At 42.4% G+C, this 27,872-nt stretch overlaps 3 protein-coding genes across 4 annotated transcripts in view; 1 reads left to right on the forward strand and 2 right to left on the reverse strand.

The window, feature by feature from the left end:
• Positions 1-27,872, reverse strand: part of LOC109424709 (sphingolipid delta(4)-desaturase DES1) — a 429,300-nt gene that overhangs the window by 95,962 nt on the left and 305,466 nt on the right. The gene's annotated exons all lie outside the window — the stretch shown is intronic.
• LOC109424712 (sphingolipid delta(4)-desaturase DES1-like) lies at positions 4,866-6,294 on the reverse strand. The gene has a single exon (XM_062859606.1). The coding sequence runs from the start codon at positions 6,126-6,128 to the stop codon at positions 5,163-5,165; it is 966 nt and encodes a 321-aa protein (XP_062715590.1). The 5' UTR covers positions 6,129-6,294; the 3' UTR covers positions 4,866-5,162.
• On the forward strand, positions 13,453-16,865 carry LOC115262564 (angiopoietin-2-like). The gene is made up of 2 exons (XM_029864964.2): positions 13,453-15,545; positions 15,610-16,865. Exons 1-2 carry the CDS (start codon positions 13,471-13,473, stop codon positions 15,719-15,721), a joined length of 2,187 nt encoding a protein of 728 aa, XP_029720824.2. The 5' UTR covers positions 13,453-13,470; the 3' UTR covers positions 15,722-16,865.

Genomic DNA, 27,872 nt, shown 5'->3' on the forward strand with positions numbered 1-27,872 from the left:
ACATTTCTAAGTAGGTTAAAAATCAATTTTCGCACGTTCGGTCACTTCGTATTTCGACCAAAAGCATATTTCAAACCAACCCAAGTAAGGGGCCGTTCATAAACCACGTAGACTTTTTGGGGGGAGGGGGGGTCTAGCCAAAGTCTACGCTCCATACAAATTTTAAATTTTTTGTATGGACAAAAGTCTACGAGGGGGGAGGGGGGGCGTTCTGAGATGGTCAGATTTTGGTCTACGTGGTTTATGAACAGCCCCTAACCACAGTGCTGAAGCCTTATTACATGCAGATATACGGTGTATTTAGTGCAATCATTACTTTACATGCAAACTTAAGGTTGATTTAAAGTGGAAGTGGGCAATTATAGAATCAAATTAGGATTATACTGGTATAATCTTGAAGCAGTCGCATAATTGCCCATTTCCACTTTAAATCAACTTTAAGTGTGCATGTAAAGTAATGATTGCTCTAAGTACACCGTATATCTGCATTAGCCTGGTACACGGTTTATATGGGAAAATACAAAAAATGGAAAAAGTTCCTGTATACTTTTTGAGTTCCACTTTGGTCCCATATTAACTGTGCAAAATTTCGGATCGATCGGAAAAACTATATTTTAGCGCCCGCCATTCTTAGTTTTTCATACGATTTACACAGTTACAAAAAATCACCGACTGCGGTAACGTTTTACCGAAATCTCAACCGTTAAGTTTGTTTTACTGGAAAAATTCGGTAAAGGTAGCAACTTTCACCGACGTTCGTTAGAGTTTGACAGATAAACGATAACATTTTACCGAAATTTGTTATTTTTTTTACAGAGTTTCGTTAAAAATCCATTACCGAACGCTCAGCGGTTGAGATTTCGGTAAAAATTACCGAACGCGATTAGCTGTGTACTATGCGGAAATTTGACTCCTGCAAAGAAAAATCGCTAGGAGTTACTCCTTGATCCCTAAAAATATGTCGACGAATGATTTCTGTAGAATATTTTACTAGGAATTAGACCTCCGAAGACAGCAAATCGATGCGACATTCGTGGAAAAAGTTATAAGGCCTCACCCGATCGATAAAATAACGAGATTTTATTATTTATTGTTATTCCTTACATGTAAAACAGCGTTTGCATGCCATTCGGTTTTCAGTCAATAACTTTTTCCACATGCCTCAGATCGTTTTGCGGTCTTCGGAGGGTTGGTTCCTCGTAAAATTTCCAACAGAAATCATTCATCGTTTATTTTTTAGGGGTTAAGGGGCAACCTGTGGCGATTTTTCTTTGAAAAAGTAATTTTCCCCATACTAAATCGTATGAAAACTTAAAATGGCTGGCGCTAAAATATAGTTTCTCCGATCGATCTGAAATTTTGCACAGTTGATATGGGACCAAAATGGAACTCAAAAAGTATACAGGAGCAAAATGTCTTTTTGTGTCCCACGCTAATCTGCATGCAATAAGGCTTCAGCACCGTGGTTACTTGGGAAGTTTCAAACTTTAGTGAAACTGGAGCCTCAATATTGCAATAACGGTTAAGCACGCTGTAATGATACTTATGTACCTCGTCACCCACTTCATGCAACCACAGACAAACAGACATACACCTAAACCTTGATTTACGTCCACTATTGGCTTAGCGAAAAAAAATTCTACCGACAAAATAATGATCAAAATACACATTTTTATATTTTTGTACACTTCTCCTAATCACGGAGATGTTTTAAAAAACATAAAACTGTTAAGTTTGCTCATTGTCTTAGCGGTAGAATTTTTTGTCGCTCAGCCAAGCATGGACGTAAAAAAAGGACAAGGTGTATTACTTAGAAGAAAATGGCTTCAACAACATCGTTTGGCATCTCACTAGCACCCTCTATAATGCTCAATCCGAAGCATTCATTTGCAGGTGTTGTTTCCCTCGGCTCGATGTAACAATTTTGCAGGTGACGACTCCCCCGAGGCGTCATCCATTCATAAAACATGAATGAAAGTTCATGATTGAGTCATTTTATGTAAACATTGATCGGCGTCGCGTTCATTTCTCTCCAAAATTGAGAGGTGACGGTGGCTCAGCAGCGCCACCATGACACTTGCAAGCACAATCAGAACCACACTATATTTTCAAAATGACCATTAAATCGTGCGATGATTTCGATTTGAGTAGTATGTCTGTTTGTCTGTGATGCAACTACATCGTTGGTCTAATAATACTTAGCGCGCTCGGCATATTTCCATCATGCCGCTCAAAGTGTTGCCTCAAATAATGCTTGGTTTGCCAAACCCGGTTATCTGACTGGTGGGGCATGGGAGCCTAAGCTTCAACTGTTAATGCAATCAGAGACTACTCAGACTTAGACGTGGGCGATCCAAAATATGAAGGGTTATCCAAAACGCTCTGGAGAATTCCCAAAGCGCATTCTTATAATGCTAGTGAATCTAAGATGCCATTAACAGGAGGAAAATGACAAGATAATATAACATTATATGGTTATTATAATATATTTCTACTGTATTTTTTATTCGGGTAATTCGCTGGGTTTCAATATTTTTCAGTGTAGGCAATATTTCTACAGTAGACGTTCGATAAGTGCAACATGTTTACGTTTCACTTACCGAATGAAATTCGATAACTACAACAACTGACAGACGTCAAAAAACTGTCAGTTGCTACAGAATGCAGTCAATGTGCATACGGAAAACATCGCATTGCAGCAAAAGTGCATGCGAAAAACATCGCGTCGCTGTTGACATTTCATTTTGACGGATAGCGGTGCGATAACTGCAAAATTGTTGCACTTAGCGGACTTGCACTTTAAAAGCATTGCAATGCAGTTAAACCACAGACAAACAGACATATTACTTAGAAGAAAATGGCTTCAAAAACATCGTTTGGCATCTCACTAGCACCCTCTATAATGCTCAATCCGAAGCATTCATTTGCAGGTGTTGTTTCCCTCGGCTCGATTTAACAATTTATCAGGTGACGACTCCCCCGTTTCGTCATCCATTCATAAAACATGAATGAAGGTTCACGATTGAGTCATTTTATGTAAACATTGATCGGCGTCGCGTTCATTTCTCTCCAAAATTAAGAGGTGATGTAGGCACAGCAGCGCCACCATGACACAAGCGAGCACAGTCCGAACCACACTATATTTTCAAAATGACCGATAAATTGTGCGATGATTGCGATTTGAGTAGTATGTCTGTTTGTCTGTGGTTAAACCGTTTGCACCGAGCGAACGTCTACTGTATATAGGATCGATTACGTAGTTTAAGAAAAAATAGAACCCCTAAAGAGAAACATGTAAAAACGATGTTTTCCCATATAAACTCCTATACAAACATCAAACGAGTTAAAAGATTGAGCTGTAAATTTTACCAGTTCATCGTGGCGTCACATAGAACGAAATGGGAAGGGGGTCCATCGAACTTTTTGACAAGTGGTTTTCCCATACAAGCTTGAGCAAAATAAGAAAAAGGGATCAAGTCTACCCAGTCTGCTCTACCTTTGACGAATTTGAGAGTAAGATCCTCCTCTAGTCGGAACTTAAGGGTCATAACTAAGCGGCCATCGCCACTACCACGTGTTCCTTCAGATCTTCTCCCATATCACTGTCAGCCGAGTCGTAAGTGCCGTTACCTCGTTCAGGTGATACACGACATACTTCCTTCCAGTTGTCGCTGCGAGCACTGCTTCCACAACACGTAGACCTTACTTGATAACGATGACCTCTCGTAGTTATGTCTCCAAGGTGCCCCACATGTCCTTCGCTCATCCGGCCCAGATGACGTGACAAAATTGGCATAATTTTCAATCGACATCCCGATAAGTGCCCGTCCTTTGGCATCGTTTGCTGTCCAGATGACATCCACAACAGCCGGTGAGCAGTATTTGCTGTCCTTCTTGTATCAACAACAGCTCCATCCGGAGCTTCCAAACTAAATATTTGAAATCTCCATGCTTCTACAGCGACGACTTGACTCTGCTCATCTTGAATACACATTGAAGAGGTTCTTCTCAGAAGTCTGCTGGTGCCCACAACCTATTGGTGTTCAAGAGTTCTAGTGGAATAAGACTTGTTTAGTTAACGGTTTATCACAGAATGAAAAGTGCTTTAGAAGCTGTCCATAAACCACGTGGTCATTAGGGGGCGGGGGGGGGGGGGGGGGGGGGGTTTGAAAAGTCTCAAAAAAATGACCACGTGGTTTATGGACAGCCCCTTAACATGAGGTTGTTTCGATTGATCAGTAGAACCGTAGTGTTGCTTAAATCGACGAACACGATAGAGGTCGTCTTCAGTTGAGTCAAGTACGAGGCACTGAAGATGACCTTATAGTTGAGGTCGCAATACGTATCTGTTATAGGATGCAAATACATAATAGGAAGTAAACGGAATATCATTTAACTCGATTTTCTTTTATTCATTTGATATGTATTTTGTAAATTTGAGTACCTCATGAGGAAAATACAAATAGGCGCTGTCCATAAACTACGTAGACTCATTTTGGGCCATCTCAGAACTCCCCCTCCCCCTCCGTAGACTTTTGTTCATACAAAATTTTCGAAATTTGTATGGAGCGTATCACAATAGTTCTAAAATCTGGACGCAGTGATCTTCACCCGAAAAACGAGAGATGGAGCGTAGACTTTGGTCAGAACCCCCCCCCCCCCCCCCTAAGAGTCTACGTAGTTTATGGACAGGCCCATAGCAATTAACCCGAAAAAAAGCATTATTCTAAAAAGTCGACCATGTTGATCCAGTCTAATACCTATATGTTTGGATGAGTATGAAAAAAAGTATGGGTATCAAATTCATATTCAACGAAAAAAGAATATGCTTCGAAGGTTGTGTCATCCTAGAATATTCCTAAATATTGTTCTTCAGATCTACATACAAGTATAGATTTATTTTCTCTTACAGCCTTAAAAAATGTCAACGGTCACGTAGCCCCAAATCTAGCGGGCCAGCCTTTTCCGAAGCAAGTGATAGCTTCCACATAATATAAATATACATTGTGCATCCAGGAAGCCTGTTATCTCCTATCAATCATAACCATTCTTGCCGTATCGCTCCCCGGCGATGACGCGACCTTATCAATTATAAATCTTCCCCAATCATCGCGGCTAACAAATTAAAATACCGAAATGACTCACTCGATACCCGGTGGGAATTATCCCGCTCGCTCCAACGCCCTCCGCTTGATGCGTGCGTAAGGCCCAATGGCCGGATCCGTCACGAAGTCGTACATAACCCGCACCCAGGACGTGTGCTGCGGCATGGTTTCGTAGAACTCCGGTGCAATTTTTTTCAACTCTGGCAACCTGCTGCCAGGGATGGCTGGGAAGTCATGGTGCTCGTTGTGGTACCCCACGTTGAACGTGATCCAGTTCAGGGCTCCGTAGTAGGAGTACGTTTCGAACCCTTTGGCGTACATGTAGTGCTCGGCAATGAAGTGGCCTGCAACCGGGTGGATGCCCATGGCCAGGAACGAACCGATAAGAAGATAAGCCAACATTCTCCATCCAAAGATTAGCACCACAAGACCATCGAACGCCAGTTGTATTGCCGTATTGAGCATTTCGAGCTTTTCGACTGGTAGAGGATTCACAAAGAGTGGCCTTATGGCGTAGAACAGTGGCTGCAGAATGACCCAAACGAACTTTCCGAAAGTGTTGCAGAACAGCTTGGCCTCCAGGATGCTCGGCACGTCCGGATCAAGCCTTTCGTCGGCCAGATATCGATGGTGCAAGGTGTGATACTTTTTGAATGAAACCGACATCGGCACTCCAATCGGTAGGTTACACCACATACCGAACAGTCGGTTCGCCAGGGGCCTTCCATACCCAAAGGCCATGTTGTGCGATATCTCATGGTTCGCCAGCATCAGCGAGTGGTTGATGACTCCTCCAAAGCAGTACGCCACCAAGACGATCATCTTCCACGATTGATCCTGCATCACGTACAGCATCAAGATCTGCGTGAGCACCATAGCGGACACGATGTACTTGAACTTGGGGTCTGGTCCGAAAAGCTTCTTGATCTGCGGATACTTCCGCAGCATGGCGTCGCGACGGCTCGTGTGCGGTTGGTCCGTGTAGACCCACTCGAAATCCGTTCTGGAAACGTGTTGACCCATAGCTGATTCTAAACCGAAACCGATTTGCCGAGAACCGAGTCTGGTTCAGGGGAAAGAAACGATGCTTTTGCACCTTGCGTTCGAAAATGACTGGATAGGATTAGACGACCTCTGCGTTGCTTCAAATGTGACTGCGGTACATAAGAACTGATAACGGTTATGGCAGCTTATCTATTTTTCGGTTGTTCGATAACGACCTACGCGCCGATTTAACGTAATGGTGATTTTTATGCATTTGCCAATGATAGACCATGAGTGTTGGTGAGGTTCAGAGCACTCCGAAAAATCATTGCTAAAATAAGAGGGAAAGCTATTTTTGTAATAGTATCTCGGCAACAGCACTAGGTTCAGCGGCTCCGAATCACAGAAACGACTACTGGTACGACGGCAAATGTGAACGGGAAGAATGCAACATGGGCGAGAATGTTGCAACACCGTACGAGGGCAAATGTAGCGCGTTAAGCAGGCGCGAAACAGGTAGAACTCAGTCTTCCGGAGGAAGAAGCGCCAGCAGGAAGAACGAAATCGCGAAGCGATGGAAGAAATATACCTACCGCAGTAACGACACACGGTTCTACGAGAAGCTAAACCGCTCGCGCAGAGGCTTTGTGTTGCAAGGCAACGTGTGCCGAGACAATCACAGAAATCTTCTGACGAGCGAGCGTGAGGAACGACATCATTACGATGAGCACCACCCCAATTGGGACAGCATCTACAACGATAAACGACATAGCAAGCATCGAAGGTGGCTCGGTACCAGATATAGGAGTCTGTGCGGAGGATGAAAAAATTCCAATACCTTCATGAGATTGAGGAAGAGGTTGGCCGGCTTTTTTGTTCCTTCTGAACCATGGGGGATAAAGGTAGTCCAGGAGGTCCAGGTAGTGCAGGGTTGAGGACCATTTTCTATAATAGCAAAAGTAAAAGCCAGGACTACTCTTTCCTCCACCTACTAAACAACATTCCCATGGTCACCAAACTCTCCGTCTCTCCGGAACCACCAAGAAGGCATTGCTTCAGAGCCTGTAACAACGAACATCGATGACTCGCCTTGGGTATTGCACCAAGGTAGCATACGCCAAGGCTTAGCCAGTTTCCTGAGTGGTTCACTACCCATTTCCTGCGTCGAAAGGTAGACAGGGTCGACACCACGCTTGTTTCCAACACCACAGCAAGTATCAATAATTGATACCACGTACACACCCAGTCAACCATTGATCGTATAAGATGTTGCATAAGATGTTAAAGTGGAGGCGATATGCGTACATTTTACATGCGCCTAAATGGAGGCATGCACGCATATAGCCTCCACTTTATCATCTTATGCAACATCGTATACGATTACTGGTTGTCTGGGCAGCGACTTGACCTTCACTTAATTGCTGTAAGGGTCGATTTCGACCACAGGGCCTCGGTATGACCTACGTAGCAATCTCCAAATCATTTGACCACTTCTTGTATATCATGAATATAAATTGACATTTTTCGAAGATAGTCGATTGACCTCAACAATTAAAGTGAGAGCGATTTTTCCACGACTTTCTTGTAGAATCGGTATAGCCGCACAAGTTTTCATTATATAGTATTTTTCAGTCCAGCTTCCGAAATCAGCTGCAGGTGATTGAATCTAGATATGTCGAAATTACATTTTCAGCACTGACCCGGATATCCCCAGATGCAGGAGCGCATCGGCAATAGCCACCCAACTGGCGCTATCGAACGTGTAACTTACATCCAGAGTCATTTTTTTTTGTCTGTATTAACGAGATTTTTAGCCCTAGGCTAGTTCATCTCGGGATCCAGAGTCACTACTGCACAGTAGCGAATTCCCTTCCTCTTACGCTGGAGCGATATCTCAGCGTCTACGGTCAACCTCCTCTTCCGGAAGCTGAACTGGTTGCTCGAGAGACCATTTACACCATCGGTATGCCTCAAAATTCTGTTGAAGATGATCTTTTCGAACACCTTCCCCGACGTGTTCAGCGCGGCTTCAGCAGCGGCGAACACCATCCATCGTTCGTTTCGCTCATCTTCTGTTCGTGCTCGTTGCATTCATCGCCTATCCCGTGGGCAGACGCGGCGCAGGTCCGCAATTGGTTTAGTCGGTGGTCTCCCATTTAGCGGCGAAGTGCCTCCCAAAATTCCTCGTCATCGAAGTATGATGTCTTTCGCCTGCGAGGGCTTGGCCTTGGCCTAGTTTCGTCTTCCTCTTTCCGCTGCCTACTTTTGTTGTAGTCGATACTGTAGCGAACCGCCAGGTGATCGCTGTGAGTGTAGCCATAGTATACTCTTCAGTTCGAATTATTTGTTACGGCAGGACTTCAAAAAGTATTGTCAATAGTCGACTCTGTACCGTTCCGACAAGAAGTACTCTTGGTATCAACATTAGCCTGGTCGACATTAGCATGGCGTGGACAGTGTCTCTAGCAGGATCTGACCCCGCTGATTCGTAAAACGGCTTCCCCATTCCCCAGGCATTGAAGTCACCCGCCATTACCAGCGGCCTTCGCCCAGTCAGCACGGATATCATACAGTCCAGTATCTGCGTGAACTGTTTGATCAACCACCGCGGAGGCTCATAACAGCTACAGAAGAAGATCCCGTTTACTTTGGCGACCACGAATCCCTCATAGGTAGTAGACATCAACTCCTGGACGGGGTATTTACCCGTCGTCCATATCGCCGCCATTTTTCTGGACCCATCCGCGACCCAGTTGCCGTTGCCGGCGGGTACTCGGTATGGGTCCGATATGATGGAGATATCCGTCTCCCACTCAGAAACTGCCTGACAAAGCAGTTGCTGAGCCGCATCACAGTGGTTCAGGTTCAGCTGCGTTACCTGCACTGTGATTTGTTGTTCACTGCGGCTTTCTTGAAGGCCGGACACCTTGGACCACCCATCGGATGTCTGTTGTTCGAGGTTTTCATGCAGATGGGCGGACTCGTGCAGCTTTGGGCCTATGACCTTCAGCGGCGTATCGCTTACACAGTTTGCGTCTGTCAGGGCCTTTGCAGTCCCACGACTTGTGTCCTGGTTCCAGACACCTAAAGCAAACCTCTGGTGGCTCGTGGAATGTCATGTGACATACACACCAACCCACCTTTATGCTCCCTACTTTAACGGACTTTTTGACGTCCGCCACAGGTAGCCGAACCAAAGCTATCTGTGTCCCTGCTAGTCCCTTCCGTAGCCTAACGGCTGCGGCGGCCACCTGTACATCGCACTGTTGCCGCAGTGCCGAGACGAGCTCCCCCGCTTCGGTGACCTCGTCTAGGTCTTTGATCTTCAGAGTCGCCTCGTGAGAGCCCTCACCTCTACACCCTCACCAAGGACCTCTTCTGCCAGCCTTTCATAGGCGACGCCCTTGTGATCCTTCTGGCGCTCTAGCTCCAGGATCATTTCCCGAGTACGAGTACGTCTAATACTGCGTACGTCGGCTCCCAGACCAGACCCTCAAGTTTGGCGTCGCTTCGCATCGCCTCCACCATGTTCGAGTACTTGGACTGTTCCGTATTGATGACGAGCGCGTCGCTTTTCTCGCGCTTGGCACGTACCCTCCTGCACCTTGGATTGGCGTCCTGCACTTCTACTTGCGGATTCCTCTTCCTCTTCTTCCGCTCTTAGTCCAAGGAGGGTCCCCCCTTGATTCGCCCTATTCTGCGGCTGCTGAGGGCCCTCCAACGGTCGGAACCCCTTGTTCCCATCGTTCCGGGACGGGGCAGCCTATTCAGGCCCACCCGTTCCAGCTTTCCGGGTACCCAGGCTGGGGTCCGATTTTCCAGCCTTGTTGCCGACTTTCGGGGCCTGGCTTTGCGGGCGCCGCCAGACAGCTTCTCACCTGACGGCTGCCTCGCCCGATTCTGCCCGTTTGTCGCGAGCAGTCGCATCCACTTGTTTTGGACTTCCTGCGAAGGAGAAGGCCTCCGTTTGAGTAAACTTCGGCACTTTCTCCTTTGCAGGCTCCGCCGCTGCAGCAGTCAGCAACGCGAGTACCGCGTGCTCCTGCTTGGTCTCGTCGATCGACACCCTAAGTCTAAGCAAGGCCGTTTTCAGGTCCTTGCCTATGTTCGACTTAGTGGACGCAAAGTCGATGATTTTGCCAAGCTGCTGCTCAGCCACCTCTATTGCGGACCGTCCTATGTTCTTTTGGCTGACGGCCCTCAGTAGCCACGCTCCGTCCATTATCCTCACCGGCTGGCTTTCCGGGGAGTGGACTGGAGCTCCCACGCTTGAGCTGCGTACGCAGCTACCCACGCCTGTCTCCGCGCTTCTCCTTGTCGGAGACCTCATCAACCCGCTCCTTGCGAAGGGGTTGATCGCACCGCTACTGCTAACACCTTGATTCTGATTTTTTAAGATTTTTATTCATGTTTCATCCCACGAGTAGCACGGGAAAAAAGGTTCACCACGCCAGATCGCTGCATTAACGCGGTAAGGGACAGCTTACTGTGGGGGGTGCCCAGGTATCCCACAGGCTCCGTTAAAGATCGAGCATCTTTTTCACCCCCTCGATCACTCATTCCTCGGGACGGGTCGCTTGAATTGGGTTTATTAGTCCTATTCTTAGGTGCCGGCCAGAGTGGACGCGTCACGCGGCGCGGCGCGGTGCGATGCGGCATTTGACAGGTCGCGCGTCGACGCGTGGCAGAACTCTGTTCATTAGAATACAGGTAAAACAATCACAACATGCCAGTGTGCGCGCGGAACGATGCGAAGCGGAAAGACTTTAGCCGCGCGACGCACGACAAAGCAGTGCATGCACTGTTTTTGATGCGGAAGTCACGCGGTTCGCGCGGAGAATTTTGTATTTTTGTGTGGATTTCGTCCGTTTTTACCAAATCATGTCGCTAATTTTACGAAAATGTTTTTCAAATGCATTCAAATGTGAATGTAAAAAATATTAACATGAATAATACCACATGTTTATTATCCGGTGACGTCTCGTAACCTCACTTTTCACCTATATTGCGAATCAAAATCAGTAATTCTTTCAAATTTATGACTTAAGACTTAACGGAAATAAGCAAAATCTCTTTTACGTCATTCTACACCCATTACAAGCAGAGCTTTCACGTTACCCCTAAAGACACTATATGCAAAGACACGAAATGTTCCAATTGGAATTCCAAATTTGCTGTCAATGTCATTCCAATCGAGCAGGAGACCTGTCAAACGCGCTTTAAAAGCATTGCTCGACAGCATCATCGTCATGACGCGGCAATCATCATCAACAGCAACAATCATCAGATTTCGTGTCTTTAGCATACAGTGTCTTTAGTTACCCCTACCTATGTTTCATGCACAAAAAGGGTTGGCATCCTCTCGTTTATTTTTCTATCTCGAAGTATTCTACTGGGACTGTATGCTTAAGAATTTGTACCTGTAGGACGGGTAGATTTGAGGTTAGGGAACCACCATTGTCCCAAATGTATACCTCTTCTGAATCATCCGAAATAAATAAATAGCATTTGAAGGTGCATTTTGATAAATGGTTCATTTTTAATTTTAGGTTGAGGACAATAATCACATATCTCTTGGACATTTTTTATCAGATAACTCTTAAAAACTGTTGAAATGTTATGGCTTTTAAACCGATAGAGAGGAGACAGCTCGCTTTGATTGTGTGCTACTTGTTGTCAAGACGAACCTATCACAAACTGTCTCTGCAACCCGAGTTGGGAATTATACATTGATGGTGTGAAGTGATCCAATACATATCCAAAAAATCTTATCAAAACTTCTCACCGTTTGTTGTAATTCGAAAGATAAAATAATTATGGTCAGTTTAATATAATAACTAATTAATAAAATATAAGCCGCGTTGGAAGCCGCGTCAAAAACGCGCCGCACCGCGTCGCGTCGCGTGACACGTCCACTCTGGCCGCAGCCTTAGCTGGCGACGACGCGGCTGACTCGCAAGCGAGGGGGGGGGGGGAGCACTATAGTCCCTGCTGCCCGGCTTCGGTCTACTGGGTTGGAAAGGGTTCTCGGCACGGTCGGGGCAGGTGGAGGCCCCATTGTCAGCATCTCCTTCTGGTGATCAAGCTGATAGGGCCTAGCCTCAGTGTTCAGGAGGTCAAATCGCGGTGCACGTAGTATAAATTCTTGATACCTGCAGAACAGTTGGGCGCAGGCGTGGTGGACCCTGCCCGCCTTCCGAGGACAAAGCGATCGAATGGTAAGGCCACCCGGGAAGTTGACAAAGCGCCAGCATGCTACCTTGATGGAATCCCCGCAGAGCGTGTCATCGATGTTCGTTGATGCATGGCTACGCAGCTAACCTTGAGAGTGCGATGCTCCACTAGCTACTCCCGGGGTCCCGGAGAGACGAAGGGTTTGACGGCAATGGAAATGTGTTTAACGGATCGGGTGTGATCCTGTCTTCTAGTTTGCCTGTAGGAAACCGCCCCCAACCCCACACTACCTGGACCTGGACCGTTCAGATGTCTGTTGAGCAGATTATCCCTCCATTGCTTGGGAAACAAAAAAAAATGGGCTGGGCTTACCTTTCTTGGAAGCAGCGGGTTCTGCATTGGCATATTCTCTGAAAAATGGGTGAAAAATCTAGGGTCAAGTAGGTTAGTGGACGCCGAGGAGATAATTATTTTATCTGTTCTCCTAATCCCGTTCAATTATCTTATGACAAAAAAAATGATAACCGATTTTGCAAGCTTCTATTGCTAGTCCAAATATTGTTTTGTTATCTAGTCCCGAAGTCGGAACTAGAACAACCATCAGCAATGATGGAACCGATTTATTCCCCCCGTAATATAGATTCTGCTGTCCGCAGTTACAGATAAAGTCGATCGCATACGCACAAGGAAGAGAAATAGAATTCTTATCACCTCAATTTGGTGGGGTATTATAAAGTAATAGAACTAAACAATTGTAAATTTAAATGCGAGTAATCCATCTATCAGACATTAACGTCAAATGTTTGCAGGTGTCAAGCCAATAGCTATGACAAAACTTGCTTATAGTTAACACTAAATCGATCAATAATTTAGCTTTAGAACTACATATCAGGAAGCCAAAGGAATGTTGTCATTCAAAAATAGAAATCTGGTGTGATGTGGTATCATTTATTGAGCAGTTCTAGTTTATGAAAAACATCTTCTACGATCTAGAAATTCCGTGTTTCTTCCCGCATCGTACAAAATTTTGGCGGATTCCAATACACCCTTTCAATTAAGTAGTACCATAATATTACCTGATGATAAAGGAACTTCTTATGATGCCCGAAGTCTATCTATAGAGAGAAATTCTTTACTGGACATATAAATGCTACAGCCGTCTAAGGTATGATCCACAGTAGATAGGAAGCGTTCGTTCCAATCAAAAATGTTCGGCAACGTCCGTCTTGCACTGTGCGTAGTTCTAGTTTTGTGGAGTTCAACGGCCTGTTCTGCCGCAGGAAGCTACGACGATGTAATTACAAAATTGGACAACCTCCTGTACCGGGTGGTGATGAGCGAGGTCAACATCAAGGAACGCCTCGAAGAAACAGAAGACCAGCTCAAAAAGACCCTCGAACAGCTGGATACCTTGATGGAACATCAAAACGGTTTGGTGCAGAACGACGATCAGCTTTTGGCTAAAATCGTCGAGTTACGTGACGAGGTTGTGCAGAACCAAGAAAACATTCGCGGGGAGTTCTCATCGGCGTTGGCCGGTATGGGGCAAGAAGTAAGTAACATTCATCAACGATTGGATGATTTGATGAAAAAACAAGGCGAGCTTGCTGTAGATCAAAAAGCATTAGCATCTATGTTGATTGACGTTGAGCAGAACGTTAACCAGAAATTCGCGATTGGTATGGCCGATATCAGTGATCGTTTCAATAAAACAGAAGAAAAGTTTGAAGAAGTTTTGCAAAATCAGGAAAGTAATTACGTGGAGTTATCTTCAAAAATGGCAAGCGTGAAACATGAGCTGAATTTGATGGCGTCCAAGGTAATGGAAGGCTTCGATAATGCTGATAAGCGATTCGTTCAGCTTATGCAAAACCAAGTGGATCTTGCTACGGGTCATGAAGTATTAACATCCGCCTTGGAAAAATTGGAGCAAAATGTAAGCGAGCAGTTTACCGTGACCCTAACAACAATTACAGCTAATTTCGATAAAACAAATGACCAAATCGATGATCTCGCTAAGAGTCAGGAAAGCACTCGTGTGGAGTTGTCTACAAAACTGACAAGCATAAAGCAGGACTTAAACCACAATTTCAACTTGCTCATGTCCAACGTAGTTGAAGGATTTGAAACTGCGGACAAACGAATCGATCGTCTTATGCAACACCATGCTGACCTTACTACGGGTCATGAAGTGCTTAGTTCCACTTTAACTGGATTAGAACTACATGTTACCGAACAGTTCACCATGACGCTGACGAACGTAACCGATCATTTCGATAGAACAAATGACCAAATCGAGAATCTTGCGAAGAATCAAGACAACAGCCGCGTTGAGTTATCATCAAAGTTGACCACTTTGAAACAAGATATGAACAGTAACTTCAACTTAGTCGTATCCAACGTGAACGATGGCTTTTCGAAGACGAATGTGAAGGTTGATCACGTCTCACAAAAACAGGATGACCTTGCAGCAAGTCAACAAACGTTTACTATCGCATTGAACAAAATGAACAACGATGTAAGTGACAAGCTTGCCAAAATTTCGACGAACATCAACGAACGTTCCGACAAACTTGAAGATCAGCACAGAACAACAAAGGATCAACTGGATCGCCTCCTGCAAAATATGGACAATCATCGCGTTGAGTTCTCAACGGTCCTAACCAGAATAGAACAAAGTACTAATCAGAACTTCGTTACAGTAACGAACTACGCAGTGCAAATTTTGCAGCAGGCCGGAAGCTGTTCAACACCGCAGCAGCCTGCGGTAGTGACTTCGTGCAAGAATACACCGACTAAAACATCCGGTCAGTATCAGCTGAAACCCTTCGGTACCGACGAGGTCCTGGTGGGATACTGCGAGCAGGAGAAGTTCAATGGTGGCTGGCTGGTAATACAACATCGATTCGATGGTTCAGTAGACTTCCATCGCAACTGGAACGACTACAAACACGGCTTTGGATCCATCGGTGGAGAATTCTGGCTTGGATTGGACAAAATTCATCGGCTTACCAGCAACAAGAACGTTGAACTTATTGTTGAACTGAAGGACTTCAACAACAACTATATCTACGCACGATATGATGCTTTTGAAATTGGCAGTGAGCCACAGAAATACTCACTGGACAAGCTGGGAACGTACAGCGGAACTGCTGGGGATTCTATGATTTACAACAGAGGCAAAAAATTCACCACCAAGGATAACGATAACGACGGCGCCGTGAATCTGAACTGCGCCGTTAGCAGAGCGGGAGCATGGTGGTTCAATTGGTGTGGCAATGCGTAAGACAATTTTACTAGTCGCCTCAGGATTTTAACATAATAACCTATTTTAATTTATTTTCAGTGATCTCAATGGAATGTACGGCATTAGAGGTGATTGGCGATCCGTTTATTGGTATGGCTACAACCAATATGATGGAATGAAATACACCAGAATGATGATCCGAGAAAAGTAAAATGACAACCCAAGTAATCAAAAGTTCCGCTTCCCATGACAAAATGCACTTTCAAATTCCGCGAAGTTCAGATAAAGTTCCAAATGGAACTTTCTGGCTGCTTAAAAGGCTAACGATGAGCCTTGCTGGAACTTCGGTCACAAGTTCATAGCCTCTTAAGTAGCCAGAAAGTTCCATTCGGATCTTTATCTAAACTTCGCTGAACTTTAAAGCTGCTTAAGAGGCTTTGTCGGAACTTTCAAGCTCATAGAAGTTCAGTTCAGTAGCATTGTGTTTCATTGAAAATTAAATTTAGTTCTTTTACAGAAAACAACTGTTTAAGCATACACAAATAAAAGACAAATATGAATTTATCAAATCAATGAATACTAAGCTTGAACAAAAAAAAATTGCCAGCCATCGGATTCGAACCGATATGTAGTCGCTGCGTGTGAACCCTACGCTCTACCACAGTACTACAGTTGCGTTTGAAAGAAAAGCAGCTTAAGTCTTTCTGGAATCGATTTTCTGTCGGCAGCTAGTTTTGCACATTTGTACAGTAGTGAAGTTAGCTTGACTTTGTCAAGTGTCTACATAGCAGCGACATGTGTGAAAATATAATTATCAGAAACAATTTCCGGACATGAATCACAAACTCACCAACAGGGTTTGTGATTCTGGACAACACATTTTTTGTTTCTGCATGAATTTTGTCAAAGTTCTGTCAGAAGCTGCTTAGAATGCTGCTAATGTGAACTTTCAAGTTCCAAAATTACTTAAAAATGAAGCTGCTTAGAAGGCTAATTAGCAACCTCGAACGAGCTGCTTAGCTTATAAAGTACCCTTTTATCTGAACTTTTGGTTACTTGGGAAAGGCCCATCAAACAACAATGTAATGTACCTACAGAATGTAACCGTTGTTATCATATTTATTTGTTCAGTTTTTACTACGAAATAAACCTAAAACAGTACAAAAGCATCAATGCTCTCATATAGCTATAATTCTCCGGTACTAAAACCCTAAAACATCAACGTCTTCGTAAATAACGTGAAAATAGCGATTTAGTGTTATAAATTTTGTATTTTAAACTAGCTGCCCCGAAAAACTTTGTCTTGCTAAATTGTGGTAATTTCAACGTTTGATTGCTCTGATATTCATGCACACAATAGAAACACGTGTTTGATGAACAAGTTGAGGTTCGAATTTTGAAAAGAAATCCACGTGTTCCGGTGGGAATCGAACGCACGACTCCCAATTCGCTTCTTTTCTTACAGAGCTACTTGACCATCTCCGTCCGCTGAAGGCATAGAACCGAAGACGGCTAATAACAAGACAGACATCTACCCTCTTGCTCCATATACTTTGGGAGCTACAAGCACACTAGCGCCGCAAACGACTTCAGGGAACAACATCATGAATGAGTGTGCGTGCGATGCTACAATTTTCGTGTACGTATTAGCATGTACACGCACACATTTGATTTAATGTTCCTGTGAATCGTTGAGGGCGTTTCAACCATGTCGCCTGCGACAGGGTGAGAGCTGTCTGTCTTGTTATTAGCCGTCTTCGATAGAACTCTATCTCCGTCTTCTGAAGGCACAGAACTGAGCTCGATCTACATACTAATGCACATGGTTTGTTCCTTTTCATCCAAATCTCCTTCGGATGGAATTTAGATGAACATCTACACGTCTCTGAAGGGTGCAATGTGCATGAGATGAATTGACATTTGTAGGGTTCTACGGTCACAATCGCGCACCACAAACGGTAGAAAAAGCAACGACTTGAAGGTTTGGTATCTGACCAGATTTATGAATATGTCGAAAAAGGATATTTTAGAAAACTAGAAAAATAATTATTATTATGAGAAAATCAAACGACGCGACTCTTCTAGCCTAAATCGAAAGTCACAGATACGATAGGATCCATCGATAGAAGGAGAAAATCGGGCACCGGTTCAACACACGCCGACTAGAAGACGCTGCGGTGAAAAGGTACCTACTTCGTCGAGCGAGGAGCTAGAGAAATGTGCTGCGGGGCAAGGCACTGTGCAAACGAGAGCAACTCTGAGAATTTCAGAGTTTTTTATCGATGATCGACGAAATTTGTTGAAAGACATCTCCAAAACTACAATTTTCATTCAGAACACGCAACACTTTGCAGTTTTACAGTGGTGCCAGATCACACTTTGGTATAAATGGAAGAAAATCTGAGGAACTGTGAGGAATTCTGAACAACACTTCGAACACAGATTTCTCCAAGGGGTCGAACATTCGTTCGAACACACATTTCTCCAAGGGGTGACTTCAATCGTATAGGTTTACTTTTTTTACAGAACGATGTATTTATTTATTGTCTCAAGGTGATCTTGCTTGAATGGCGCAAGCGGGCGGACATCCTACGGATCATTGTGACGTTAAGCATTGCTTTGATTCCGACGCACATCTTCCCGGCGACCGGAAAGAGCATTGGCGTACCTAGGATTTTTTTCTGGAGGGGGCCCAGGGGGAGCCTGACTTATAATGACTTTTATGCGGGATGGGCGCCAGATATGTGAATATGCAAATCGGCTTCGCTGTTTTGAGGGATCAAAATGACTGTTTTAGATTTGTTCATAGTTTCGTAAACTATATGAGTATAAATAATTCCTCCAGGATTTTCTTCCATAGCTTGTTGCAGCGATTTCATCATGGATTCATCAAGAGATTCCTTCGAGAATTCATATATCTTCGGGGATTTGTCCTGGGATATCTTCAGTGGTTCCTCCTCTTTGAGGTTTCCTTCAGGAATTTCTCCAGAGATCCTTCTGCAGGTATTCCTTCAGAGATATCTACAGGGATTTCTCCATATATTACTTCCAGAATTCCGCTAGAGATTTGTTACCAACCGTTTGGGTAACAATGACTTGTGTGGTGGAAAGACTAGCTGTTGGTTCAGAGCATGTTATTGTTATTGTTTTTTTTTTTTATTGAATATTGTATATTTATATTATTTATTCAAATGTCTAAGTGTATAATAAATGTTGGTCTCCACAGGTTTGTGTTTGAGTTATGTTTATTTTACGCTTAGTAGTTTAAGGTGTCTCTTTATTTATTTATTTGTTCATTCATTTATTTAATTATTTTGTTCTGTTCATATATTCCGATTGTAGATTTTGTTTATTATTCAGATGCTTTATTTATCTATTTATTTATTTATATTTATTTATTTTTTCCTATTTATTTTTTTATTTGTTTATTTATTCATTTATTTACTATTCAAAGTTAAATGCTTTATTTACATAATTATTTATTCAGATTTTTTATTTAATTTATTCAATTATTTATTATTTACAAAAAGGAAAACAAGTGTCCGTTAGGTTTTGTTAAGGCATTGCATGTGGCCACAATCGGAAGTTTAGCTTAATTTCACAAGACACCTTGATTAAAGTAATTTGTTTAGAGTGTAAGTGGCTGTCATCATCATCATCTTCAGATCTGTCACCAAGAAAAAGAATACAAGGGATGGAATAAGGTGGGGGTGAAAGACACCCCCCCCCCCCCCGACAACTCCCACCACACCTCCGCCCCCTAATTGGGGACTATAAATGACATGGCAGAATTTCGAGGCGCTCTCTTATATTTTTGGTCCGGAGAAGTGATGTAAGTGACGGTCCGGTTTTGTCCGATCCTTTACAAACCGGTTTAGTTCCGCGAGTGATAAGTTCGTTATACTAAAAAATTAAAACTTATCCCAACGCCTATAACAAACTTAAACCCGACAGCTTAAATACCCCACTATTTCAAAAGCAGTTTGTTTGTACGGGTCAGTATTTTGCCGCACCACGGACGATCAGTGAAGTGCACCAGGAAGATGCTGAGTCATCGAAAAGTCAGTGCTGATCGAGTTAGGCATGGCTGACCTTAACGTACATTTAGTTCCGAGCGAGTGCGTGGTGCATAATGTATTGAAGTGAGATGTCAGGAAGAATTGTGTGGTGACCGACGAACTTTTGTGTGGTATTTCGTCAAGACTGTTGGTGTCGGTCGAACAATGGTGCACACTCGCTCGAAGACCACCAGCAATAAGCGCGCAGTGTACCACTTCCCGGACCCCAGAACTATGGCCGTACGCTTTTAAGGCCTTACCGTTAACCACCACACCCCCCCATAGTGAAATGTGATGGAAAAGCTGAAGCTGTTCAGAAGACGCAACAAGCTGAAAAGAAGAAACCGAAGTAGTAGAAGAAGAGAAGCATGAAGAAGAAGCATGAAGAAGAATCCGGAAGCACCCAGCATCAACAGCAGCAGTTCATCGTAGCAGCAACGGCCGCAACGTACCGGTGAGCTCATTCCATTTTTGTAAAACAACTACTCCCCCCCCTTTCCTACATCATTCAATAAACACTCAAATCAGTAAAATTTAGTATTAATAAAATGTGTATGGCCCTCTGAACCGCAGCTTTTGTTTAATTTTTGTTATGTTAGAAATCTTGTTTTCCATTGTCCGTTCCACTTTGTATTGTCCGCCTTTTCACCACAGCAACCCCTAGGAATTCTCCAAGACCACCTCAACGACCCTGAGATCCAGGTTACCAGAAAGAGGCCTTGAGTGTCCACCCCGGAAGCAGCCGTCGGCTCAAGACCAGCAGCTTGGGGCTTTGGCCGATTCCCGTCTGGAATTATAGCGAGCAGAAAAACCTGGCTCGAAGAGTATCGTTTCAATTGGCGCCCAACGTGGGGCGTTTCAATAACGAACTTATCACTCGCGGAACTAAACCGGTTTGTAAAGGATCGGACAAAACCGGACCGTCACTTCCATCACTTCTCCGGACCAAAAATATAAGAGAGCGCCTCGAAATTGTGCCATGTCATTTATAGTCCCCAATTAGGGGGCGGAGGTGTGGAGGGAGTTGTCGGGGGGGAGGGGGTGTCTTTCACCACCCTTGGACCCCCACCTTATTTCACCCCTTGTATTCTTTTTCTTGATGACAGATCTGAAGATGATGATGATGACAGCCACTTACACTCTAAACAAATTACATTAATCAAGGTGTCTTGTGAAATTAAGCTAAACTTCCGATTGTGGCCACATGCAATGCCTTAACAAAACCTAACGGACACTTGTTTTCCTTTTTGTAAATAATAAATAATTGAATAAATTAAATAAAAAATCTGAATAAATAATTATGTAAATAAAGCATCTAACTTTGAATAGTAAATAAATAAATAAATAAACAAATAAATAAATAAATATAAATAAATAAATAGATAAATAAAGCATCTGAATAATAAACAAATCTACAATCGGAATATATGAACAGAACAAAACAATTAAATAAATGAATGAACAAATAAATAAATAAAGAGACACCTTAAACTACTAAGCGTAAAATAAACATAACTCAAACACAAACCTGTGGAGACCAACATTTATTATACACTTAGACATTTGAATAAATAATATAAATATACAATATTCAATAAAAAAAAACAATAACAATAACATGCTCTGAACCAACAGCTAGTCTTTCCACCACACAAGTCATTGTTACCCAAACGGTTGGTAACAGATTGCTCCAATAATTCCATCTGTAATGATGCGAAGTATTTTTGCAGGAATTTATTGAAAAAAATCTTTCAGAAAACTACACTAGCAATTATTTAAAAATAATCCAGGAACTGCTTAAAACATTTGTACAAAAAATTCTACAGGGGCCCATACAAGTATTCCTTCAAAAATTCGCCCAGAAATTACTACAGACACGGATTTTTTTCCAGGGATTCCTACAAAAATGCTACCAGGAATTCGCTAAGAAAGCTTTCCTGAGATTCCCTAAGGAATTCCTCATGGGGTTTCTTCAGAAATTTCTCCAAGAATTCCTGCAGGGAATCACCCGCGAATTCCCTCTACAATTCTTTCAGGAACAACTTCCGGGATTATTTTAAAAATGCCTGCAAGAACTCTACTTGGGATTCCTTCAGAAACTCCTCCAGCAATTAATCCACGATTTCAGGATTTCCTTAGGAATTTCAGCAATTTCTTCAGTACTGAGATTTCCTCAGAAACTTCTTCCCTCAGAAATTAAACTTTGTATTTCTTCTGGAATTCTTCCTGGGATTCCTCCGGGAATTCCTCAAGGGACTCCTCCGGGAACTGCTCAAGGGAAAAATTCCTCAAGGAATTCTTCCAGGATTCCTCTGAGAATTCTTGCATGGATTCCTCTTAAAAAAATCTACAGGGATTCGTCCAGGCATTCCTCTAGAGATTCCTCTAGGGACTCCTCCAGGAATTCCACCAGGGATTCCTCCTGCAATTGTTTCAGTGAGTCATTAAGAGAATTTTCCAGGAATTCATTCAGGGATTGCTCATGGAATTTTTGCAGGGAGTCCTCCAGGAATCCCTCTAGAAATTTCTCAAGGAATTTCTCTAGAGATTCCTCCAGATATTCTTACATGCGGCATGTTCCAGGCATTCCCCCAGGAGTTTTTCCAGGGATTTCTATAGGGATTCCTCCAGAAGTATCCCAGGAACTCCTACAGGAATTCCTTCAAAAATAATTATCGCAGTTTCTCCAGCAATTTTTCCTGGAAATTCTCCAGGGATTCTTAAGAACCTTCCCCAGGGATTTCTTCAGGAATCCAGGGATTCCTTCAAAAATTTCCCCAGAAATTCCTCCAGGAATTTATCCAGGAATTATTCAGGCATTTCTTTAGGATTTCATCCAAGCATTTCTCTGTGAACTCCTCCAGGAATTCCACTAACAATTCCTCCAGGATTTACCATTCAGGAATTTCTTTAGGAAATTTTCCAGGGATTCATCCGGAAATTTTATCAAGAATTTCTCCTCCAGGGATTCCTTTAGAGATTCCGCCAGGAATTTTTTCATGGATCCTCCAAAAATTGCCCCAGGAATACACTAGGAATTCCTTCGGGGATTCCTATGAGGATTCTTCCAGAGATTCCTCCAGGAATTCCTCCAATGATTCCTCTAGTATTTCCTGCAGAAATTCCTCCAAGAATTCCTCCTGGAATTCCTTCAGAAATTGTTCTAGCAATTCCTCCTGGAATTCCTCGGGAAATTCCTCCTGGAATTCCTCCAAATACTTATCTGGGAATTCCTCTAGGAATTTCTCCAGAAATTTCTCCAGGGATTCCTTCCAAAACACATCTAGAGATTCCTACAGGAATTAATTCAAGGATTCCTCCAGGAATTCTCCCAGGGATACTTCCTGTTGGGAATATGCAATACGGTTTCCTCTCAGTGTGGCATTCGGCGAGATCGAAGGCGAGATCAACCCAGCGAAAACTGTCCACAGCAGAGCCGAGCGAGTGCGCCACGCGTGTATCAATGAGTAGCATTATTCATTCAGTCCCTTACGTTAAACCCGTTCAGACGTGATTAAAGTATTTTTCTAGTTTCATTCACACGAAGTGTTTCATTCCGAGTCCGATTCCCTTCTTTGATTATTTCGTTTCCATTGTGTTTTGTCCACCTCTGCCCAACAGTTCCACGGAATTGCCCCAAGAATTCTTCTAGGGATTTCTCCAGGAATTCCTCCTAAGATTCCGCCATGATTTTGTCCAGAAGTTCCTCCAAGAATTCCTCCTGGGTTTCCGACAGAAATCTGTCCAGAAGTTTCTCCAGGCATTCCTCCTGAGGTTTATCCAAAAATTGCTTCAGGGATTCCTCCAGGGTTTTTTTTTTCAAGAATTCCTATAGAGATTCTTCATGAATTTCTCTAGAAATTTCTCTGAAGATTCCTCCAGGAATTCATCAAGAGGTTTCTTCAGAATTACCCCAGGAATTCCTTCAAAAATTCCTCCAGACATTGATCCTTGAGTTCCTCCTGAATTTTCTACAGAAATTACTACCGCAATTTCCTTCAACAATTCCCCCAGGAATTTCTCCCGGATTCCAGGAATTACTCGAAGAAATCCTCCAGGGATTCCTGCATGAACTCCTCCTGAGATTCCTCTAGGAATTCCTTCAAGGAAGTTCTCCAGGGATTCCTTCAGAAATTACCCCAATTCTCCTGGAATTATTTCAGATATTCCTCCAAGCATTTCTCGATGGACTTCTACAGGAATTCAACCAAGAATTCCTTCAGGAACTACTCCAGGTATTTCTTCAGGAATTCATCCAGGAATTTCTTCAGAAATTGGTCCAGGAATTCCTCCGCGTTTTTTTTTCAGAAATTTCTACAGCATTTCATCCAGCAATTTCTGCTGGAAATCTTCCAAGGATTCCTTTAGAAATTGTTTCAGAAATTTATGCAGGAATTCCTCCAGGATTTTTTCCAGGGATTCCTCCGGAAATTCTTCCATGGTTACCTCCAGGAATTAATCCAAGAATTTCTCCTCAAGGGATTCGCCCGGAAATTATCACACAGGTGTTTCTTCTAGGATTCTTCTAGGGATTTCTCCAGGAATTCTTCCTAGGTTTTCGACAGGAATTTGTCAAGAAATTCCTCCAGGCATTCCTCCAGAGGATTTTCTAGAAAGGTTTCCACTAGGAATTCCTCAAGAGGTTTTTTCAGCATTAGCCCAGCAATTCCTTTAGAATTGCCTTCAGGAATTGATTCAGAGATTTCTTCGGAAATTGCTCCAGCAATTCCTACTGGAGTTTCCCCAAGAATTTCTTTAGGGATTTATTCAGGAATTCTTCCTGGGTGTCCGACAGAAATTTGCCCAGTAGCTCCGTGAGGCATTTCTTCTGAGTTTCCTCCAAAAAATTTCTTCAGGGATTTTTCCAAGAATTCCTAAAGGGATTCTTCCAAGAATTTCTGTACAAATATCTCTCAAGATTTCTTCTGGAATTCCCCAAAAGGATTCTTCTGAAATTTCTCCAGAGAGTCCTCCTAGAATTCCTCTAGGGTATTTTCCAAGAATTCATCCAAGGATTCCTTCAGGATATCTTCCAGGGTTTGCTCCAGGAATTCATACAGAAATTTCTCCAGGGAGTCCTCAAGGAATTTCTCCAGGAATTCTTCCAGGGATTTCTCCAGATATTCCTGCATGAATTCCTCCACGGATTAATACAGGAATTCTTCCAGGGATTATAATAGGAATTCATTCGGGAATCCCTCCAGGGGATTACTCCGGGATTTTTTCTAGAAGTCTCTCCCAGAATTCCTCTAAAGGTTTCATCAGAAATTCATCTAGGATTTTTTCCAGGGATTGTCCAAGGTATTCGTCCAGGAATTTCTCCAGGGATGCCTCCAAGAAATCCTTCAATTATTCCTTCAAAAATTCCTTCAGGGATTTGTCCAGAAGATTCTCCAGGATTTCCTCCAGAGATTCATCAAGGAATTGCTTCAGGGATTTCTCCAAGAATTCCTTCTGTGATTTCTCAATGAATTTCTCTAGGGATTCTTTCAGGAATTCGTCCAGAAATTCCTCAAAGGATCCATCCAGATTTTTTTCTAGTAATTCTTACAGGGATTCCTGATGCGGTTACTTAGGATTCCTCCAGGAATTCATCCAGGGATTTCTCGATGCATACTTTCAGAAATTCCTCCAGGGATTCGTACAGTTTTTACTTCAGGCATACCTACAGGAATTCCTCTAGGGGGTTTTCCAAGAATTCCGTCAAGGATTACTTTGGGAATTCCTGTAGTGATTCCTTCAGAAATTCCTCTCGGGATCTTTTCAAAAATTTATACAGGGGTTTGTTCAAAAATTTCAGTAACCCGTCAATCATCTTCTCCAGGGAATCACCTAAGCTTTTTTTCCAGGATTATCTGAAGATTTGCTGAATTTGAAGGATTTCTAGAGGAATTGCTCCAGCGATTTGTATTGGAATTCTTCAATATTATTTTTCAGGGATACAGTAGAAAGGAAATTCTCCAAAAAGTCATCCAGGTATTTCAAAATTATCTCCGGGAAATATTTAAGGAGTTCATCCACAGATTTATTCAGGAATCCATCCATGAATTTCATCAAGAATACTCCCTGCAATTCCTGCACAGTAGTTTCTTCATAAAATCGTCCTGCGATTCTTTCGGAAATATATCCTGTGATTCTTACTCAATGTAACTAACTTTAAATATATAAGTACTTATTTACATACTAGAAGCGCTTTCGGACATTTCTCCAGGTAATCCTTCAGGGATTCATCCAGAGAAGATTCTTTCGGAATTTTCCCAGGAACTGTCGAGGAATTCCTCCAGGGGAATTCCAGAATTTTTCCCCGTAAATACTTCCAAGAAATTCTTCAAGAATTGCTCCATGGATTCCCTGCAGAGATACTTACTAGGACACCTCAAGCTTATATGGGATAATTACATCTCAGAAAGTTCGATGGGCACCCTTTCGGTTCGTTCTGATTTTCAGCTAAAGTCATTCACAAGGTTCATATGGAAAAAAAAACAGAAATTGATCACCGCTACCAGCACTACACTGACTTGTATAGGATAGGTGAGGGTTTTTAACGTAATGTACAAAATACAACAGCGTGAATGCTGAAGAGTGCAGTAATGCTTTTCAAGAATATAATGTTATTATTTCCAATTTCATCGTGTTACGTTTAGTTATAAAAGGTAGTTGGTATCAATTTGCTGAGGCTGTTAATATTTTAGTCGCTGCTCAATCCAACCCTCTCTTCTTTTTGGCGTAACGTCTAAGCTAGGATAACGCCTGAATCGCTTAGAGTTTAATGAGAACGTTGAAAAATATTATAACTTCCTCAATGAACATTTGAATTTGTGCATTCTTTGATAGACACGCAAATACCCGATGCCCAAGAAAGTCAATGAAATTTATAGTTATCGACTAGAAATCATCTTCACCATGGTTTCAATGAATGCACTCGCGTTTACGCTTCAGCTATATGGGCCTTTTATAATGTGACATCTATTATTTTCTCTGGGCTCCAAAAACTTTTGCTGTATTCCATTTCAAATTCTAACAGAGTTTTTTTTTTCCACATGATACTTGAATTCCACAAGGAAGCATTTAAACAAGCATTTAACAATATTATTCTGTGATGCTGCTAGAAATTTCAGAACTTCTTTGGGATACCCAAAAAAGAATTCCTTTGAAAACTTAAGATTTCATTATTTGGCGATTTAAAAAAGATGTACGACTTCTTATAATTGCTATTTATATATGTAATTATAATTCATATTTCTGGTATCATATTTCCAAACAAAACTAATAGAGTCAATCACATAGTCCATTTTGGACAACGATCCTGTAAAATGTGACAAGTTAAGAATAGTCTCCAATAATTATCAATTCAAACGCATATTATCATTAAGACAGTGGCTATAAGGCGCCGTCCACAAATTACGTAACGCTCTAGGGGGAGGGGGGAGTCCGGCCGAGCGTTACGGCACATACAAAAATTTTAGGGTTTTCATACAAAAAAGCGTTACGGAGGGGGGAGGGGGGGTCGAAAAATGCCGATTTTAGCGTTACGTAATTAATGGATGCTGCCTAAGAGTGTATCGGAAATTAACTATAAACATTCAGGATGCTCTATCTCTAAGCATGTTTGGTCTTATCATTTCGGTTCTTCTATCAAATCTTCACAATACAGTCAAGTTTAGAACAGCCTGAAAAAAATTGAAAAATGTTTAGCATTATTGAAAATATTGTAGAATGAATACATCTCACAAATTAATGTTTTGGACAAATTGTTGTTTTTTAAAGATTTTTCAGCGTTTCAATAACCTGTAGCGAATAAAACTTGTACGGCGAAAAATCCAAAAAATATTAATTATTGTTAGCAGTTATGTACACATAACATATCACCGAACACCAACCTAAAAAAAATATTTATGATCGAAAAACCCTCAACATTTAAAAAATGACCTATCCTAAAAAAACACTAATTTTTTGTCGAACTTTGACAGTCTGTTTTAAATATCTTCAAAGGTTATACAATTCCGTTGTCTACTAGAGCTACCTCGTCGTTAAGTTTAGAAACATTTCCAATTGAAAAAAAAAGGAATCATCAATTTGATGTATTTTTTATTTGCGTAATCGTGCTTTGAATGAGCATCAAAAAATAGGGTCCCTGAAAAATGACCTTTTTTTCATTTTTAAGAATTGCGCTAAAATGGAATTGAATTTTTTCTTGAAAATTTTTATTTACCTATATTATGAGTAATCTGGGAAAGAATATATTTGCGCTAATCCATCCAAAAATCCATTTTTTCCGCAATTTCAAATTTTTAAGAGGTGTCC

The sequence above is a fragment of the Aedes albopictus genome, chromosome 3 (assembly GCF_035046485.1).
Source record: "Aedes albopictus strain Foshan chromosome 3, AalbF5, whole genome shotgun sequence".
Classification (NCBI taxonomy): Eukaryota; Metazoa; Arthropoda; class Insecta; order Diptera; family Culicidae; genus Aedes; species Aedes albopictus.

What these genes read in the sequence shown, in the direction of transcription:
- LOC109424712 (XM_062859606.1), bottom strand. Translation starts at nt 6,128, where the DNA reads ATGGGTCAACACGTTTCCAGAACGGATTTCGAGTGGGTCTACACGGAC.
- LOC115262564 (XM_029864964.2), top strand. Translation starts at nt 13,471, where the DNA reads ATGTTCGGCAACGTCCGTCTTGCACTGTGCGTAGTTCTAGTTTTGTGG. An exon ending in TTCAATTGGTGTGGCAATGC is followed by an intron (nt 15,546 to 15,609) that starts GTAAGACAATTT and finishes ATTTATTTTCAG; the next exon opens with TGATCTCAATGGAATGTACG.